At 43.1% G+C, this 20,795-nt stretch overlaps 1 protein-coding gene across 37 annotated transcripts in view; it reads left to right on the top strand.

Annotated features, from left to right (window-relative positions):
* Erc2 (ELKS/RAB6-interacting/CAST family member 2) overlaps positions 1–20,795 on the top strand; it is an 856,263-nt gene that overhangs the window by 673,500 nt on the left and 161,968 nt on the right. For all 37 annotated transcript variants that reach the window (XR_383172.4, XR_001781112.2, XR_383171.4 and 34 more), the window contains one exon: positions 7,102–7,236. Coding sequence is in view for 28 of the 37 variants with exons in the window: in XM_006518931.3 (XP_006518994.1) it covers positions 7,102–7,236 (135 nt within the window). In the remaining 9 variants the exon portion in view is untranslated. The remainder of the gene's footprint in view (positions 1–7,101; positions 7,237–20,795) is intronic.

The raw sequence follows: 20,795 nt of genomic DNA on the forward strand, positions 1-20,795 counted from the left end.
GCGGTAGAACACAGGGACCCTGTAAGAATGCCACAGCTAGATCAGCCTCGGTCTCTCTGCCTCTGTTTCCTCCTTAGGTAAGCCAGGATAAGAATTGCCGCTATGGGCTAGTTGTCAGTAATACACGTTTATCCGGTCTCTCCATTGTCACAGGTTCCTGTCCTTATTAAAGTATCCCCTCCACCCCAGCCTGGGTCACAGGGCTGCTGTGCCCTGTGACTAAGATGACAGAGGACTGTATTTTTTTCTGACATGGCAGGGGCCATGTACACAACGTGCTGAGTATTGACTTTAGTGTGTGGCTCCCTCTGGAAATGCCCATGCTCTTCCTAACTCTGATAGGGAACTCACCGTCTGTACTATGGACAGAGTAGGGTTCTCTCTGTCAGTCACCTTCTCATCCCCTGGCAGCTGTGCAGCTGGTAGCAGGACAGAGATGATGTTGGATGGCATCCTTATCAAGACGTTTCAGAGAATTCCCCAGCCTCCTAAGATGGCAGCAGGAAGCTGTTTGAGAGGATAACCTCCCTCTTACAACTTTAGCAAGAAGGACAGAGAAAAAGAAAGAAAACCCACAAATCTAGAAATACTACTGTTCTCTAGAGAAACGAACAGAGGCATTAGCACCTGCCTGTGGTGCTTGGCCTGTGCTCAAAGCCTTGTGTCCATGCTTGCCCATTCCATAGAGGCAGAAGCCTTGTGGAATTGGTTCACTGTGGGACTCACATGAATATCTGATAGAAACAAGCTGCCTGAGTGCAGGGCAGGCGCTGCCTCTCCGGAGAATACGGCAGCTCTATCATTCAAGACAGGGAATGTAGGTATCTGTAGGAGGAAGACAAGCTCTGGGCATACTAATCTATACAAAAGGAAGGTGTGAGCGTGGGGACGATCCAGTGAGACTTCATCTGGGATTTCTGAAGGAAATTCTGATAGCATTTGTTGCATTTCTTGGGAAGTGGTAACAAGAGCATGATAGCAGAATGTGGAAGTGAAAGTAGGAGGGAGAGAGGGTCAGCCAACACTTGTAAACAGACGCCCAAGATCCTGGCACATTTTCTCCATAGCATTCAGCTTTGGTTCCATCCTAAACTGCTTGCATTATACACCAAACCGATAGTTCCTTCCCAGAAAGCAGGTGAGTGGTTCGTTCAGTTAGTTAATTTTTTCCTGCTTCTTCCATATTTAATGAAGGAGTAAAAAAAGGAACGTCCACATAGCATGTCTTAAGTGGCATTTCTCATTCAAGGTCAGGAGAAGGCCAGTTTGTTGTGGCACCTGGCTGTCTTTGTCTCCTTATACACTCGTAGCTAAGCCAACTTTCAGCTTCTAGCTGTAAAGGAGCCTACGTGGTAACTCTGCCTTCAGCTGTAGGGGAATCTCTCTGGCTCTGGTTATCTATTTAAACCTCCCCCTTCCCTCTCATTCTCTTTTCATGATGCTATAGTGGGATCTAGAGCAGACTTACATTCCCCATGTCTTGTTTACCTTTGCTTTGGCCTCTGCAGCTAGCCTAGGGCCTGACTATTGTCAGAGCCTGGAACCACAAACCTGGGCACTTGTCCTGGTCCTCCCTTCACTAGGTGAATAAGTAGGGGCTTGGGAGCTCTCTTTCATAGCCAAGTAAACCCAGAATCATTGTCTCAACATGGTTTCTCTCTCTCTCTCTCTCTCTCTCTCTCTCTCTCTCTCTCTCTCTCTCTCTCTCTCTCTCTCTCTCTCTTTCTCTCTCTGTGTGTGTGTGTGTGTGTGTGTGTGTATGTGTGTGTGTTAGAAGTGCAAAAGTATGAGTGTGTGTGCAACTTCTTGTGTGCATGTGCTTTTAGAGAGGTCAGCTTAGCTACTGTTCCTCAGTGTCTAACTGAGCCATCTCCTCAGCCCCGTCCCCAGTAAGGATTTGATAGGTACATGCTAGCTACACACTGGCACACTATTTTCTACTCACTGTAGTTCAGAGAATACTAAGTGGTGTTTTTGAGCAGTTATCCATCGCAGACATTTGACTCATGACTCCTACTCTTATACAGAGCTGTGTCCATTCCTACAATTTTGCCACCTCTTGCTTTCTTTATTGTCCACTGTAACATCATCACTGGAAGCCAGATCCTACACAATTAAGATTCATTGCCATCTAAGCTGCATGAACATTCAGAAGAATCTCCGTCTGTCCTTCTTGTTCTGTGTTTGTCAACTGGCTTCCCGGCTTTTACTTATAGACAGGAACTGCTGCTTTGATCTGATTAGGTAGAAAGAGACATGTAGAAAATTCTGGAATGTTTTAGATTCCCCTGCTGGGAAACTAGGAGAAAACAAAGCTTACAAGAGGAAAAATGTAGTTACTGAAGTGCAGTGTTATCTTCCTTTCCCATGGTAAGAAATCTTATTGTATACATTTTTCTTCTTCCTTAAACCATATTTATGTGGATTTCAGTGTTAATGTCATCTGGGTGACTGATCAAAGCTTCATTCTTTATTGCCACCTTGTTAGATATATGTGAAGTTTTAGTATTACACGTTTATAGCTACATATTGTGATTAAGCTATGATATCTTCTACTAGTCAATCAAGGATTTTTATCTCATTTGAAAGCTCCCAGAATACAATGTTCAGAAATGTCAGAGAAGATACAGTATCTAGCACCTTTGTACATACAACACCCAATGATTTTAGTTAATGGATAAAGTTTGGATTTTTCAGGTTGACTTTTGGTACTGGTAAAAAGCCTTCCAAAGTCTCCTTGCTCTTTCAAAGCCTAGGGGACAGGAAGGAAATGCACATCATAAGATATAGGTACTCCTTATTCATAATGAGATAATTGGGCAGATAGGCTCTAGGCCCACTTTACCTGTTCATAAAGAACAAGTTTATGTGGCTAGTAGCTCAAGAGCTCTTCATTTACCCCTCTCCATCCACTCTCAAGGAAGACAGTAGCAACAACAACAACAAGCCCATCAGGGAAAGTTTAAAGCTAAATGCTCAGCAGGGTCATCACTGCCTCCCACCGCATACTTTCCCTCATGTGTCCCAAGGTAGCCTGTGTCCTCCTCATTCACACACACACATCCATTTACAGAGATGACACCCGTTTGCTAGACTCTTCATTAGGTGGTGAATACAAAGGTAATCCAGACATAGTACTTCCTCCAAGAGATCCTCACCACAGTGTGGAGGAAGCCAAGCCAACATGCAGTTATTTGCCATCCTTTGGGGTAAGCACTGTGATGGGCAGGGGGTTGGAAATGGGCCAGTGAAGGGTTCTAGGAGAGACAGTAGAGCACATGGTTCCTTGTGATATGTGCTTCTGAAAGGTATATCTAGAGGTGACTGCCTTGGAGCTAAGAGCTTAAGAACTCAAGGGTGTAGCTCGTGTAAAAGGATAAAGGATGAAGCGCAAGGCTGGAACAGAAAACTGTGCTTCCAAAAGCAGAAGAGAAGGCAAACAGAGTGGAGGTTAGCTAGGTTACCTAACAAGAAACTTGTAAGCAAGTTGAGAATCAAAGATCTTGTCCTGAGGGCTGTGGGAGCCTCTGAGCCTCTGGAGACATTAAATTCAGAGTACTAGGGACCTCGGGTCACATTGGCTAATGGGTACATACTTGTGATAGGCAAGCTCGCAAAAGGAAAGCCGTTATGAGGCATTGGCCCCAAAGAAACAGACAGTTTCTAGAAGAAAAAAGGAACAGAACATGCAGGCATGGCTTAGCAGTGGGAATGCAGTATATAGCAAATAGAGTCTGATACGGGGCCCAGAGATGGGTGCTTCAGGTTGACAGAGATGTCAGGGATGAAGTGAAAATGGGCCCCGGTGAATCACTAAACGAGTCCCATGTTTTAAGTGCTATGCTATGTATGCATCTCCAACTTCCCTGAGCTGTTCTGGATTTCCAGTTAGGTCCGCTCAGAAGACCTGCTCGTGGTGGACCTTCCATGTATCCTATGGTTGTGGGACACAAGCCATGCTAATGAAGCCACTGTTAAACCTGTATGGCCTTTGAGCAACTAGCATCCTTGTTGGGAGCCTTGGTAAAGCTTTCTGCAGTCTTTCCTTGTTGTCCGTTAAGGAGCAAGGAGCGTTGGTTAGTGTTTCTTATCCTCCCAGAATTTTCTTTGTGTGGTAGAAAAACAATGTAACTGGACTGGGATGAGAGTGAGCAATGAGGATTACAGAGTGGGCTATGAGAAGAGGCCCATTTCGATTTACATTAAAGGAGCCAGCTTGCTTCGTTGTGCTATGGGACATAACATGATCACCCAGGCTGCAAGAAATCGGCCACAGTTTAAGAGATATGTTACTCGCAAGATAAATAAAAACAGTCTGAAGTATCAGACCAAACTCAAGTATTCACCTCTGGTTCACACCCTCCTCTCCTCCCAGACTAATCAAAAGAAGCCCCTTCCGCTCACAATTGCTCTGTGTACATTTCCCCCAGATCTGGTATTCATATGAACAATGTGGTTTATTTATATTTCAGCACCAAATTGGAAAGATGACATCATTCATTTACAGTCCCCATCCCGTGACAAGTCTACTCTCCAACACCTCATTTCGGCAGACACATTTAGGGCTGCATAGAGCATCTTGTTTAGCTCGTGCATTCTTTTATGGGACACAGTTCAAAGGTAGGGGCCTGAGCATTGTGGCTGGTAAGACGATGACCTCATAAAGTCACAGGGGCTCCCCTGGAGGATAAGGGCATCGCAGTGTTTACAATAGCAGTGTTATTATTTGCTCATCTAGCCCCCATCACTCCTTCTTGGCCTTGCCCCTTCCTCTGCCACTGTCACGGGTCTCATAGCTCACTTCAGGCCCCCTGATTCTATTTGGAAGAAACCGTTCCAGATTTATTAATCCATGAGTTCAAAAGTACAGCCCCCTGTGGCAAGACTGGAATTTTAGGTGTGAACACTGAACTTCGACATCGCATGTCTGATGGCAGGAGGACTGAGAGGGATCTTACCCACAGGGCTCTACTGCCCTGCTCTTGCTCGAAGGCCTGACTTGTCCGTTGGGTCTTCTGATGCATTACGTGGACATGAAGAATGGAAAAGCTAGTGACTGCCAAAGTTTGCCTGAGCTTTTTTTTTTTTTTTTAATTTAGTTTTTAAGTGGGTCTTTTTAAAAATATTTTTATTATTTTATCATATACTTGCATTTTTATGTTCACTTTGGGACCTTTCAAATATTGTACACGTTTGAAAAGATGGAATGAATAAATCACAAGGCATCCTTTGGCAGGTAGAGCCAGAACATGAGGTGTTTCCAAAACTTAACAGACCCTGTGTACTTATGGGATAGCTATTTCTACCTGTTCAGCTGTTTGCTGTCTTTACTAGTAGTGGCCAAACAAGAAAGGGGGCTTAGAGATTGAAAATTAGAAGACCCAGAAATGTCCATGCCGTTTGTCAAGAAATGGCTCTTGGGGCTAAAATCCATGTCTTCCTTTACTGCTGCCAAATTGCAATAGTGATTTTCCTACTAGGAAATCTTGGAAACCACAGTTGTGTATGAGAAATACTGGGAGCATGCACTATTTTAGGTCCATAAAACTTTATTATTAAATAATTATTATTTTGCACAATAAAATTCTGACTGGCTGGAAGCTCCAAACACCTCCAACTTCAGGCTCTGAGGGTACTGATGGGTCATTGTCATCCTGAACCACCAGGGGGACCGCTATGGCAACCTACATTATGTCCTCAACTCTCGGTGACCTTTTCTCCTGAAGAAAGACACGCAGCCCCTGTCTAGCATAGCAGCACCCTTTACCCTTCCGGTCACTGCAGCAGTATCAGCTTGCTGTCTGCTTCTGTGGCCCGAGGAGGTGTAACTCCATGGTAGAAAATATGCTTAGTATTTACAGTGCTTTGGGTTCAATCCCCAGCATGTCTAAATGGAAAGATGGATAATTGATAGGTAGGTAGATAGATAGATAGATAGATAGATAGATAGATAGATAGATAGATAGATTAGAAGGACAGATGAATAGATGGATGAGAGAGAGAGAGAGAGACAGGCAGATAGATAAGAGTAGGCTTCTAGAGAAAGTGCTGTGAATCAGTGAGGCTCAGGAATTAGGATGAAAAAAGGGGGTCAAGGAGAGGAATTACAGGCAAAGGAGCCAGCATGCACAAAGGAGAATATTCTTACAGGGAAAAAAAAATGGCAACAATAATGGTAGTGAAGACATTTGATTGGCACTTGCTCCTCAGCCAACCCAGGAAGGATCACACCCATTTTAGAGGTAAGGATATTGAGGTTAGGACAGTTAATCACCTTAGGATACTACAACCTGCAAAGTTAGGTGGAGCAACTCTTGAAACTAGGTGGCCCTATCCTTAAACTCATAGTTTCTGACTCTCCGGGCTAGCTCATGTCTTCTCTTTTCAGCGGGCCTTGGGCATTGTTTATGTTGTTGTGGACTTGTTCTGCCAGCTCATCCTTGCTCTGTTTCTTGGCCTGTGGCTCTCAGTATTTAACTATGACTCTGAGACTCCCCTGTGATGTGCACTACATGGTTAGAGCATTCAGCTTGTTTTCCACCAACATTGCACCAATTCTCTCAAAGAACAATGGCAGCTGAAATAGCTGTAGCCACCCTTTCCTGAGAAGTCGCCATTGTAGCAGTGAGCAGTCTCCATCAGTGCCCCTGCATTTGGCAGTTTGGGTGTGCAATTCCCCGCCTTGTCCTGTGAGAGCAATGTTTGTCATTCTGTGTCTCCACACATCTCTCTCCCAGCATTGCTTCCAGGGCCTCCTGAGGGCCTTTGCTAGAGTATAGGTTGTGACCATGGGCACCTTGTGATTGTAAGTCCACTCTGGATCTCTTTGCCTATACTTTACCATGTGTTTGTCTCTGTCTTAAAAAGCACATTGCCATGTACAGGTGCTACGTAGCTAGTTCCAAGAGTGTGATTAAAATTTCCTTTACCAAAGCTAATGGCGTAGCTCCTTTATTATATATGTTTCAATGTGCCTGAAAATGAGAACTTCTGGATTGATATAAACGGAGCTCTCCTTTAGGTGCTGTCATTGTGCCCTGTTTTTATTGGGCTCATTGTCTCGCTCCTGATGGTTCCTTCTCTGGTTTTCCTTCTGCACAGACCCAGAACAGGATGAAGCTGATGGCAGACAATTACGATGAAGACCATCACCATTACCACCACCACCACCATCACCACCACCACCGGTCTCCTGGGAGGTCACAGCATTCCAACCACAGGCCCTCTCCAGACCAGGTCAGTTTCATTGCAGCTTACCTCTAGGACCCCTCTTATGCTGTGGATATTTTAAGATAAAATAAATAATCCTCAAGAGATAATAAACAGCATAGAGTGATACGTTCTTTGAACTGAAACTAATAGCTTTGGTATTTATTTCCATCACTCAAAGAATCTAAATGTTTTCCTTTCTCCTTCCTCTTTAAGGTTTTGTCTTTTCTTGTTTATATTATGCATTTTCTTTCCTCCCCTCCTTTCTTCTTTCCTAGTTATGCAGCTTAGTGCTTGGTCATATCTAATGGCTAGTTACTTTGGAATGTGTCTTTCCAAGTTTTAAAAGAAAGCACTCTATTCCCAAGAGCTTGGCAACCAGAGAAACCTTGAGTTTGCTGAACTCTCTCCTGCAGATGCTCTCAGTGATGCGAGTTAGTGGTGAGGTAAAACGCCAAACGGAAAATCTATTTTGCTGCTCTTTTTGTCAGAGACATCAAGGAGTCCAGCTTATTTGGTTTGGAGCCTACCTTTTTCCTTGACTAAGTAGAGCAAATGAAAGGACAAAGTGACAAAACCAAAAAAAGAAAGAGAAAAACGCCTGCTGCAGTTTTCAACTTGGTCCACACTTATCCACTATGCAGCAACTATACTGTCTAGTAATAAAACTCCTGAAGGTGATTCATATGCAAATTACAAACTTAGGTGCAAATTAATCAGAACAATATAATCAATATTAGTAGGTTTTTTTTCTTCTTTTACTGTACCTTTGTAATCTAGTATCATCGTATGGTTTGTACAATAAATTCCACGAGATGGGTGGGATTTGGAAAAGGCACAGAACTGTCTGTGGAAGCCAGAGTATCTCAAACCATATTAACTGCATGTAGAGAACACATCAGTGATTGCTGGGGGGGGGGGTTGCTTGTTTTCAGAGGCCTCTCTTCTCTCCCTTCACATCATGGGCATCCCAAAGAAGCTAGGTCCTAGTCCTTAGAATGTTTGGCCAGGAATAAAACTCCAGGGGGAGCCAGTTATATAAAGCAAAAACCATGGAAATTGTGACCTTTGTACCCTGAAGAACTTATCCTCAGAGACTCCAGCACTGCAGAAGGTTTCCAAAGACTCCTGCAGAAAGGCCCCAGTGTGTGGACTGCAGCCCTCTGAAACAGCTTTAGAGTTCGGTAACCTGGAAAGTAGAAAGATTAATTATTTGTCATTGCCTTACACGTCCTTGATTTTGTTTGGTTTTATGTATCGTTTTTTTTTTTTTTTTCCCCTACCACCACATGCCCACACCTGCTCGTCCCAGCATATCTGAGATCATTGCCCTTTGGCACACTGCTCTCTGTTCCTTGGTATTCTCCCGGGAATAGTCAGTGTGAGGCTTCATTGGAGTGAGACCAGAAGACATCACTTTGGTTGTCCTCCTGAGCCATGAATGCCAGAAGGCCACCCTTCTCCCAGACACAGTATCAGAAATCATGGAAGGATACCAGGAAGAACTGGAGTGAGTCACCCATGGACCCTGCTGATAGAGCAGAGGCATGTGTCCTAATATGCCCTGCAGGAAATGGTGACCAGATCAAATCTGTCTGCTTTGTGAATAGTACTTCTCACAAAATCTGACCTCCTAACATTTCTTCATGGACTGGCAATGGAGTGTCTTGCCTACTCAGTTAGTGCCTCCTGTGTCTACATCACCAAAGGTTTCCACAGGGCATCAGTGATCCTTTAATATTAAAGCTCTAAAGTTATTTAACATTCCCAGAACTATCTGCCTGGGACATGTCACAGAGACTTTGGACACATCTTTGTCACTAGTGTAGTCAGTGAATGCTCTGAACAACACTTGGGCGCAGGGATGGATCCTGCATCCTTCTTCAGGGAAAAATCCCATGCTCCAGAAGGAAGGCTACCTGGCTAGATTCTGGTTACTAGTAGTTTGCTCTGTCAGATAATCTCTGGAGCAAATGTCACATGCCAGAACTATACAGAGCCTGGAGAGACCATGCAGGCAAGATAAACCTCTGTCCTCATGGTGCTTGCTCTTTCGTCCTAGCATAACAATCTAGCTCCCTAGTATTGACTTCTTGTTTTTTCTTTTTCATGTCAATCACAATAGGATAGATTAAAGGTTGAAGCTTATTTGGGCCATGGTTTCTGAACTTGCAGTTTATGGTAGAAGCAAAATGGCCTTACCCAGGAGGGGACTTCTATAGTTTTAAGTTGGAATCACCAAGGATGCCAGGCTTCACTCTTTCAGTGGGCAAAGGAGAGTTAAGCACAGACCTCTGGTGTGATATGTGGTTGACACCGGAAATGGAATTATTACACCTCCTGATGAGACTCCCTGTTAGACCATGGCCTTCAGGTTTAGGAAAAGGTGTCCTCTCCTGCACTTGTATCAACAACCTAATATCAACAGGGGCATCATTAGGCAATTCAATCATAGAATGTAGCAGTTATGAAAAAGTACAGTCTCTCTCAACTGATTACAACCCCTATGCATGACTCTATAGGGCATGAACAGTGATGTCCCAGAGGCTATAGCTACTTGTTAACAGAAAGTGAGAGTTCTATATCAAAATGTGCCATCCTGACAGTCTATACAAGGAGCTAATTTGGGTGAGATTCAATTTAATGTCCACTGTGCTAAGTCAGCTGAACTGACTTAAAGGGAAAAGATGTCTTTCCTTGAGTCTTCCAGCCCTGACCTTTCAATAGCCATCAGGGTCAACTAGCTATGTCTTCTGGACACGCAGCCACAAACCCTTGCCCTTGTTTCTTGAGGTGTAGGACAAGATGGGAACACATGAAAGTGTGGAACTGTGAGAAATCGGTCACTTTGCTACATTTCCAGAGAAACTCGGTGTTTTCCCCTCAGGAAACACAAGTATTGCCAGACATTTGCAGAATTATATTCTTTTTCCATTTCTCTCCTGTCCCTTTGCCCTTTACTGTGATTTTTTTAATTCTCTTTGAAAGAAACCGAATTTAAGCTTTATAAGTCTAAACTCACGTTTCCCCAAGTACCTTCTAGAACATTAGTCCCATGAGGGGAGTCTTGGACAACAGTGGGCCAAGAATTTCGGGAAAGTATTGCACATTTTAACTCTATCTCCTAGCATCCCAGTGCCATTAGCAGATCAAGGGATCCAAAATGGCATATAAGAAAGAAAGCTCTATAATTTTATTTAATCCAGCATTTCCAAGACTTATTTGATCGTGGTTTTAAATTATTTTTTGTAACATCTGTGCTTTGAGAAATAGTATTCTCATGCTATTAGGTGGAAAAATAAAAGAGACTACCTAGTTTAAAACAAGACTAATCCTATTTCAAGCAGTACTTTCATGGAAGGAAGAGATTTTAGGCACTATCCTAGTGATTAACATAGCAGAAAATAGGAGAGCCTCTCCTATTCATTTCCTGGAGAATGAGTGCTCTCAATAGGAACAGTGAAGGTCTGAACTAGGCTAGCCATTTATGGCGAGTCCACAGAAATCAAGAATGGTCATAAATCCATCGTCATTCAGTGATCACAAAGCAGATGAAGGAGGGTGGGAGAATTTGAAGAAGCAATCAGAGAAGCCATGGCAGAGTTTGAATCCAACCATTTAACCCCTACCTGAAAGCAGAACAGTTAAGATCTAGAAGCCAGTAACCTCAGGATGACGCCAGTCATCAAATATGTCCGAGCAGCAAAGAACATCCCAATCGTGTGTAATTAATGTAGGAAACCCCCTTAAGAGACAAAATAGCCACAAAATACACAACAAGTATTTCCCATGACGTAGTAAAGACCAAAGTAAATGAACATGCAGGTGACGCACAGTGATTCAACTTTTACCGACATTACCAGGACCACCTATTGTGCAAAACAAAGTGCTAACACAATTTCTCCTAAATATCCCCTACACCTACAGTCATCAGTATTTTCTGTTATTTAATCTAGATAGTGTCCTTCTCTGCCTCAAAGCACATCAGCCATACCAAGTCTTTCTGCTTTGGGGGCAGAGCATCTCTTATAACTTTTACTGTCCCAGAAAAAGGCATATTTTAGTAAACTCTTTTCATTGCCACTCAAATTTGTTCTAAACCCATCATTGTGAAAGCTGCATAGCACAGAGGCATACAGCGTAGATAGTTCCCGCAGCCTGCCCCTGGTGTGCCTAGGAGTCCCCACACTTCTGTCCCAGCTACTGAGTGGGATGTTGCATCATTACAGGCCCAGATGTTGCTGCTTGCTCATTCAAATGCCTGTGCATGAAAAGGCACCTGACTCTGAGTATAGTGTGGAAGTGGGATGCAGAACCTGAGCATCCTAGAGCTGGCATAGACAACACTTTTTGAAGCCCAGGAAAAGAATCTTCTGTCTTCTCCTAGCCCCCATGCACTGAATGAAAAAGACCCAAGCCAAGGAAATGGAGGCTAAGTGCCTTTTGCTACCTAAATGATTTCCAGATTTTAAAATTTTAAATTTATATAAAGAAACCCTATTTCTCTAGGATGGACACAGATTCCACAAGTATGGAGACATAACACTTATCAGAATTATAGAAAAATAGTTGATTGATTTCTATGTTGTCTCTTGCAAAACACAAACACACACACACACATACATACACACACACACACACATATGTTTGACCCCTGAGTACACATGCAATAAATGTTTCCTGAATGATCTGTTCACATAATATATATGAAAGAAGGGCAGATGGACGTGTCCTTGTTATACAGGTTAACAAGTGATATTTGAAGAGATTATTCATGATCTAAAGATACATAGCTGGACTGGAGAAACATCACAGTGATTAAAAGCTCCTCTAGAGGACCTGAGTTCAATGCCTAGCACTGACTTGAGTGGCTTAGAACAACTTGTAACTCCAGTTTTAGGGACCCTATGCCCCCTTCTGGTCTATATGGGTACCTACACTCACATGCATATACCTTGCCCATACAGACAGACATGCATACACAGACACACACAAATAAAAAATAAAATAAAAATGTTATTTTGAAAAATCACTAAAAATAAACACAAAAAACTCACAATCTTCCCGCCCAAGGCAAGTGTCCATGCCTCTAAGTGCAATGGTTATAAACCCTATGGCTTGTAATCTGTATAGATTTTTCTGTGTAAATACACCTATCTGTGCTTGCATGGCCAAATTAGCCCCACTGTTTCTAGAAAAAAAAATGTATTTTTCCTTCCCTGATGAACTGTATAGTACATTTTAACTAATAGTTTGGTCTTTTCCCCCAACGCTGAATTAAAATACCTCATCGATTTATTTCCCATCTGTCCCAGCTTTTGCTGCTTGCTGTCTAATCTTGGGGGTGCATCCTTTTTCCCTCCATTCCACTTCCACACAATTTTCTCTGACCCTCTTTATGCTTCTATATTCTAGCTGTCACTTTGTTGATGAAAATAAGACTTCTTACAAACTCTGCTATTGCCATGGGATCACCAAGCAGTGATTCTCATGGAGAAGCAAAACTGGCCCAGAATGAGAGTGTACGGGACACTCTTAGTAGATGACTACCAGGACCCATATTCCATTGCACACTCACCCTTGAGCCTTGGCACACATGGGAGCCGAAAGAAAGCAAGGTTTTCAAAGCAAAGAAGAGATCTTTTTCCTCAGTTCAGGTTTATCTTCCATTCAATCAGGATATTGGGATACTTTCAGGTAGTGGCTAGTCCCGGCAGATGCTGGCTTTTTCATTTTGAATTCTGATTTTAGAGGGTTTGCTCTGCAAATCTATCCCCAGAAAATTGATTGCACAAATATTTGGCCCACTTCACTTGGCAAGCCTCCAGACTCTGTCTTCAGCTACAGTGATCACTGGCCCTCTCTCTGCTGCCATTGGTTATTGTGAATGCTCCCAGTATGCCCTGCCTCTGAGCTGTGATGCTTTAACACAGAGCCTGGTGCCCAGGGGACTGGACCTATGCCCTACTTCAAGGACTGCAGCACTTATTGCCTTAGTTTTGAGGCTTCTAGATCCCAAATGTGACCTGATTTCTTTCTTTCCACATGCCAAAGATCTCTAAGTTTGCTTAACTTTGGAAATAAGAGTAGAGGTATTGCCTTCTTACCCTCCTGCCTCACATACAGCTCACACACAAGCCTTGAGTACCTATTTTAGGTAGAGTACTCAGGCTCCTCAAAGTATTCCTATAGAAAGGGAATTTAAAGCCAACTAGACAGGTAGTCCCTCTCCAAGGTCATGGCCACAGGCAGATGACCTATCCAGGCCCATAGGCTTTCTGTTTGGCAACCCCCCGAAGCATCCCTTTTACATTTGAGTCAATGTGAATTATCAAATTCTATCAAGAGCCAAATCTCCAAAGACAGTCAGCAATTCCAGTCTGCCTTCTGTCCCCATGACTTCTGACAAAGCCATTGGAGAACCCCCAAGACCCCTCTGCCCTTTATGAAATGTGAGATTGGACCTGTGATTGGAGTCCACGTGCTTTCAATAGTAGAGTAGCCGCAGCAAAGCCCTTAGAGTTCTGACAGAGTTCAGTGTGCTCTGTGGCCCCCAGAAGATGAATTCTATACATAAGGTTGTTATTCTTAGCTTTTGCTTAGGAAAGGAAAAAAAGAATTTATGTTTTGAGGTTAAATGGGTGTGGGGCAAATGTATACACAGAGTCCTGTGTGTATATATGTATGTATCACTATGTGTCAGGATGACCTGAGTACGTCTCCACATATGGAAGAATCTCACACAATCATGTTTAACTAGAAATTTCTCTCCTGTAGATGTGTGTGCATAAATATATTTTCATGTTTACTACCTGGAAGAAAAATTTAACCACTGTGTATCAGATTTACAAAAATGTAGTTCTAGAACAGCAGGAGTGAGGGGGAGACAAAGAGAGAAGGAAAGAGAAGAAAAAAAAAGGAGAGGAGAAGGCAAGGGAAAGGAGAGGAGGAGAGGGGAGGTGAGACTCTAGTCTCACTCTACTAACTTCTAGTTCTCCATGCAACCTAGTGCACATGTCTAAAGTTTGCCTGAGGGACAGCTTTCCTTTTGTTTGTTTGTTTGTTGCATGTGTTGCAAATTTGATTTCATGGCCACTTTCTGAAAGAAGTCTTGACCTTTGGCTTCAAAGCCAATAGCCCATGAAGAGCTCTTCTCTGGGTGCTGCTGTTTATTGGATGGGAAAGGGGTTCAGAGATTTTTACCACTGCCATTCCCAGGCCAGACCTCTTCGAGATGGAGCCAGTGATAGGCTCGTATGTCCATGGACCTGGGGTCTATGAGCCCCTGGCTTCTTTCCCAGAACTTTTTTGGTCATAAGTAGATTGGAAGACACGTTGTTTAAAACTCAGCAGATTGCATAAATAACTATGTGATCTAAAAAGACAGCACAAATACCACCTTCCCATGATCTCTACAATGCCAATCAGAAGCTCTCAAAGCTACTAAAATATGGGCCAAATGGCCCGTGCCATCTTCTCACTATTGGGAAGGAAAGGTGGAAGTCTATTTGTTTACTTACTTTTAAGAGCAGAAGCTCTGGAGTGAAGCTCTGTGGGGCCACAGGTAAAGAGGGAGATGGGACAAATGCTGCTGTTGCAAGAGGTGCTTAAGTGCCTCTATCCTCTGCTGGCAGTTCCATGCTCCCCCAACCTTCCCAGGCCCAGGAAGAGGCCGGTTAACAGGCACTGGGAGACTGGCTTTGCAGATTATTGCCAGAGCTCTTTAATCTGGGTGTGATGTTAATTCCTCCTGTGTGAGCACATGAGGCAAGCCCTGATAAACCCAGCAGAGATGGTCTTAATGTGTGGGAAAAAGAACATAGCTGCTTGGTGTGCTGAGACACTCTGGACAGAAAAGAGTTTCCATCAAAGGAGGCTAGCACCTATTCAGGATTCTGCTCTTGCTTAGGCTAAAGCAGGGCTTTTTCTCTTTACTGGTTTGTTTTAGTTTTACATTGTGTTCACAGTATTAGGGCTTCATTAAGAGATTTGTTGCCCTGTCTTTCCAGTCAGCGGGGCTTTCAGGCCCAGCCCACACTCCCCAGCCTGTCTGGTGGACCTGAGGCTTGGCAACATCAGAGGCTGGGTTCTCTCTCAATGTGCTGCCTTAATCCACTCACATTTGTCTAACAGGCAGCATGTCAACTCTCTACTGAAAGGGGGTGGCCAACCTTGAAGTGCCGGGAAGCCGGGAAATCCATTTTATATTGCTGAATACCACTGCCACTCCCTCAACCCCCTTTAACTGATGTAATAAGGATCATGTTTGACTTCCACACTCCAGGCACTTGCAGCTCTTCAGAGATAAGGGAACAGCTGAGGAAAAGGAGTTGGAGGCATCTGTTAATATACACTGCACTCACTCACAAAGCCTGAAGGAGATATATATATATATATATATATATATAGAGAGAGAGAGAGAGAGAGAGAGATAACTTAATCACGAAATAATGACACTGTACACATTCTGATTCAGTGTCTATTCACTAATGAGCTGAGGAAGCTCTAGCTTTGCACAGCCTGGAGATGATATTAAAATGTTTAAGCACGGCTCATTGTAGTATTAGCTTGTTCCTATATATGCAATTGTATAGAATGGTGTTAGGTTTACATCATGCAATTTGTTAATTTATGGCAAGAAACTCCAGAATGCTCCCAACACAAACGATGTGCCAAGTTAGAAGTAGTTGGATTTTCATTCTGCAATGTAGTTCTCCCAGTACCCCATGAAGTATGGGAACCACATGGGTCCCACTTTTTTCTCTGTAAGCAACTAAGGAAAGAAAAAAAAAAATCAAGATTTGGTGGCCCACCAGCTAGGAAATAATCCAACTAGAGTGATGTTCAAAACATAATTTTTACTGTGTTTAACAAAGCCAAGTGTTAATGACTGATAGATGAAGGGACAGAAATAAAGCCTGTCTTCACTCCTGTCCCTTTTTATGGCTATCTGGCAGTGGCTCGACTCTTAGCAGATGTTGACTTTGCACTCCCAAACAATATTATCGGCCAATGGAGAGCTTTCCAGCAGTTTCCTCTTCAGCCCAGAGAATTGGACCCATTCACCAGGGACTGGCTTCTCCAAATTTCTTTCTCTTGAAAGAAGTATGAAAAAGTTCTTTTATGGATACTAAAAATTTTGAGTGAGTGCCCAAAGATGCCAAGTTCAAAATGAGGGGGAAGGGCTGCCATCGAAGCAGCTATAATGTTCTTGGTGGCTTGGCAATAGTGTCTCTGTTGTTGCCTTGCCCCAGACTTACTGAGATCCAATCTACTTGGTGCCCCAGTGTGACTTCCCAAGCATGGACCATACCAGGCATCTCTCAACCAGCCAAGGAAGTGTCCTCCTTGGCTAGGTAGGGTGAGAAGAGTGAAGCAGAGAAGGACAGAAAGGCCAGAACATTCTGTGGAGACATGGACAGTGATCCTCACCAGGGCACCGTGAATCCAGGTAGCATTCTCTCTCAGCAGGCTTGATTTCAAAGGCAAGAACGAGCCTTCCATTCTTACTCATTTATTAAATGTCTGTTTGGCTCCTGTGGCTGAGAACCTGCCAGGAGGACTGAGACACTGTCCTGCCTGACAGGGACATTTAAATATTCGCTGAGGTACTGCTGTTATGGTCATGTGAACAAGTTTCATGGCCTGTGAGGACATTTTTCTTCCAAGAGTCAGAGGACCATACCTAGGTTGTAGCATCATCCACCAGCTGGGATCATCACCCTTTAGGGAGGAGGGCAGTGCCCATTCCAGAGTTCTTCTGAGCTGAGCACGTACACAGAGTGAAGCCATACCAGCAAGGGAGATCCAAATGGGCTCTCGAGGGTTCAGCCCTCGCAGAGTCAGAACAGCACACTTTTGCACTTGCGCGGTCTGGAATTTTACCTTGACTTCACAACACCCTGCCAGGTGTTCTTTGGTGGTTTGCCTCATCTTCCTCTCTGCTCAATTTCCCATACCTGTACAAAAAGCTACCTGACACCTGTGTCTGGGGCCCAGCTTGAAACTCGGTAGAGAAAAAAAAGAAGGCTGTTGATACTCTCTCAGGCCTAGAGGAGGCACTGATAGCTTTGATACAGCTCAGAAATGAGCAAGTGTTTATACCTATAAAGCAAGAACATATATGTGAGCCTGGCTGAGGCTTTCTTAGTCTTTGGGGAACATGTCTACTCATGAGTCCTGCAGATGACATATGAGGTCACAGCCATACCAGACTCCATCACCTGGGTGAAGATCTGATCCATGGGCATCCCTGGGCAGGACAGATAAGATTAGGCAGTGTTTAGAGGAAAGATATGGATTTGAACAGGCTTTTTGCAAGCCTGTCTGCCTTCATACTCCCTGCAGGTAGAAGAACCAAGAGGATACGATTTTTAGGAACCTAGGCTCAGTACTTATTATGAGCCACACACCATAGCCCTGCTTTTGTGACTTGAAGTTTCAGAGAACCTATGATCAAAAGTAGGGTCGGGGAAAGTCTTGAAATAGTTCACAGTGACCTGCTCCCACACAGTAAGATCTGAAGGGGAGATGAGGCTAACTTCCTTTCAGTTAGTCGTTAAGTTCCCACAAACACCATGAGCTACTCATTGAAAGTGGCTCTCTCTTGATTCTTCTCTCTTTTCTAGTTAAGATAGGTATGACAATAAATTCTTCATTCAATTGTCTAGTTTTAAGGGGAAAATAAAATCAATCTAATAACCCAAGAAGGTCTACAGATTTAAAAAAAAAATAATAATAACATGCCCAGTAATAGGCTCAGTTTTGCCTACCTGCTGTACCTAACATTTAAAGATAGAAACCAATTAAAGGCTTAACCTGGGTTGTTTATCATGCCAGGCTATCAGGTTCCTGTTCTTGATGAGGCAGTTAATGCACCCCCACCCCCAACATACACACATACACTCATACACAACAGCAAACCTTCGACTTGTCAACAATGGCTTAGTTCCTCTACTTCTAGATCTTGTCATCAACAAACCCACAATGAGCAGCCCATCTAGGCAGGAATTTGTTTTATCTCAGTATTTAGAGAATCCCATTAGAGCTAGGCATCTGGGCTGTAGGGTTTCCATCCAGGCCTCTTGTCTGTCACATTGTCCTTGAAGCTGTAGCTGTATCCTGGGGTTGTTAAGCATTTAAGCCTCCCCTAACCTCGAAGCTGGCTGTTTTGTGGTCTCTCTTCTCTGGGCTTCAATCCACAGAGCATGTTCCCAGTTTCAGATGCTGTAGACAAAAGCAAACAGATGCACGAAGGACCAGAGCTTCCCATCCAGATATCTCAGCAACTTCCAGCAGAGTAATTGCTCACCAAGGGCACATCAGGGATCAAACACCAGTCAACATCTAGAAAAGCCACACTGCAAAGTAGATCTAGAAACAGAATCACCAGAAGAAGAAACAGGCTCTGTAGATGCATTTTAAAACTGTAAGGATCCCTAAATAATGTGGTAGCAAGTTAGGGATCGAGCATCCATATAGGTTTTGTTGATGTTTGTTCTTGGTTTTTGTTTTGTTTTTTTCTGATCTTCGGATTTACATTTCTATAGGGTAAGGTTTCTAAAAGGCTTAATATTTGCATAAAGAGAGGCAAGCAAGGAGCAGCCAGCCAGCTGCAAATGTTTGGAAGACATGGAGCTGCCTCTCGGATTAGCACCCGCATCTTTGTTTTGTATTCCTCAAGTGGACACTCACTCTGACCCAAAGCTCTTGGCGATGAGGATCAGTTGATGTTTATGTTTGAAGACAAGAAAGACAAGAAATGGTCACCATTTACTATTCTATTTTCTTCTAAAACCTTGAAAATGAACTATTTTAAAATACATAATATTCTCAGTTCATGAGAGGAATTTGTCCACATTTCTACCATGTTAAATGTTCACTGAGTTTATATTGGGCTGTCATATTTCTTTACTTTATTCACTAGCGTACAAGACGTGGATCTCAACATCTGGTTTTTAATAACTCTCGACATCTGGGAGCTCCTTCTTATTCCTATGGTGGACGAGGAACAGTAGTGACATTGGCAGTGTATATTTTCAAGCTACAGCTCCTGTCTGTTTCAATCATAATTAATTACCACTCTTTAATGTATTTAATTTGCTAAAAGTGATTTGCATTGGACCACACTTCACTGTTAGGAAAGCAGGGGCAGATTTTGGTGGCATTGGCTTTCTTTTTCTCTTTTTCTTTTGAAATTGAAATCCTATACCAATGGACTTGGAGCAAACTCCATGTAAATGTGCTGTTGGGTTTTAAATGCAAAATGAAATTCATTGCTCTGCAAGTGAAGTTATTTGACAGCCATTTAGGAAGCGGTCAACAGGGGCTGTGGGCTACATTTTACAGAAAACCGCCAATTTTGTTTTGTAACTGGCAAATTGTAGTATCTTTCCATGCCTGGGAGTTTTCCTACTGAAGTGACTTTGGGGAGCAAGAACCTTATGATGAAAGTCAGAGAATATGTAAACATATCCAGTGAATATGTTTACTTACACACACACACACACACACACACACACACACACACACACACTGCACTGAACTGTACAGGTTGCTAGGTCCTCAAAACTTGCTTAATACCGCCCTGGGGTGTCCTGCTAGAAAGTTTTCCTCTTTATTAACATGAAAAGGAACACCAAGTTTGCTTTTCTATAGCGATGGAGAGGAAATTCAGTGAGTGTGACAATACACTCCCCCCAGTCCTGGAGGGATAAAGAAGTCTATTACAGAACACTGGCTAGTAAATGCATATGCAGTCCCCCAGACTGATGCCTGCACTTGCTTTCTGCCAGGATATTCCTATCAAAACTCATGAGTGAAGATTCATACCGACTTATCCAGCTCAAACGCTCTTGATTGACTCAGGTCCCATGGGGGATTCTCAAGTTTTGTGAAACATTGACTTTTTTCTTGGCAGTCTGAGGTCCCTGGACTTTTTCCCTCAACATAATATTTTAAATGCATAAGAGAAACAAAGGGGGGAAAAGCTGTATTGGGAATCAGTTCAAAGACTATGCATCTAAATCCTCAAGTAGATAAAAAATTATCTTGGCTTACTGATGTATATGAAACTTCATATTGAGTTGTGTGAAATTCCCGGTCTTGGAGTTCTAAGGTAGTGGCATTTCCATATGACGCTACCCTCTTCTCTAGCCCACACCTGCAATAGTGCAGCCCCAAGTGTGAAGGAACGTTCCAAGTCACCTTTCTTTTTCCAGTTTTCAAAATAAAACAAAATAAAAACAAACAGACAAACAAACAAACAAAAAAGAACAGCAACAACAACAAACCCCTGATCCTGACAAACTGTTGTCTTTGGGATGTTATTACAAGCACCGTGCTCTCAGATAATGTGTGAGGACAGCATGCAGACCGCTCTACCTGACCTGCTTGTTCAGATATACCCCATGACAAGGAGATTTGTTCACAGTGAGGATTTTGTCACAGAGCATCTACTATTATCTTCAAGAACTTGGTTTCCCTGCCTTATTGGCCACTTCTCTACAAGAAGAAATTGGCCAGAGCTATTTTGAAAATATTTTCAACCAGAATACAAGCCAAATGATTTTCTGACTGTCCATAGC

The sequence above is a fragment of the Mus musculus genome, chromosome 14 (assembly GCF_000001635.26).
Source record: "Mus musculus strain C57BL/6J chromosome 14, GRCm38.p6 C57BL/6J".
Lineage (NCBI taxonomy): Eukaryota > Metazoa > Chordata > Mammalia > Rodentia > Muridae > Mus > Mus musculus.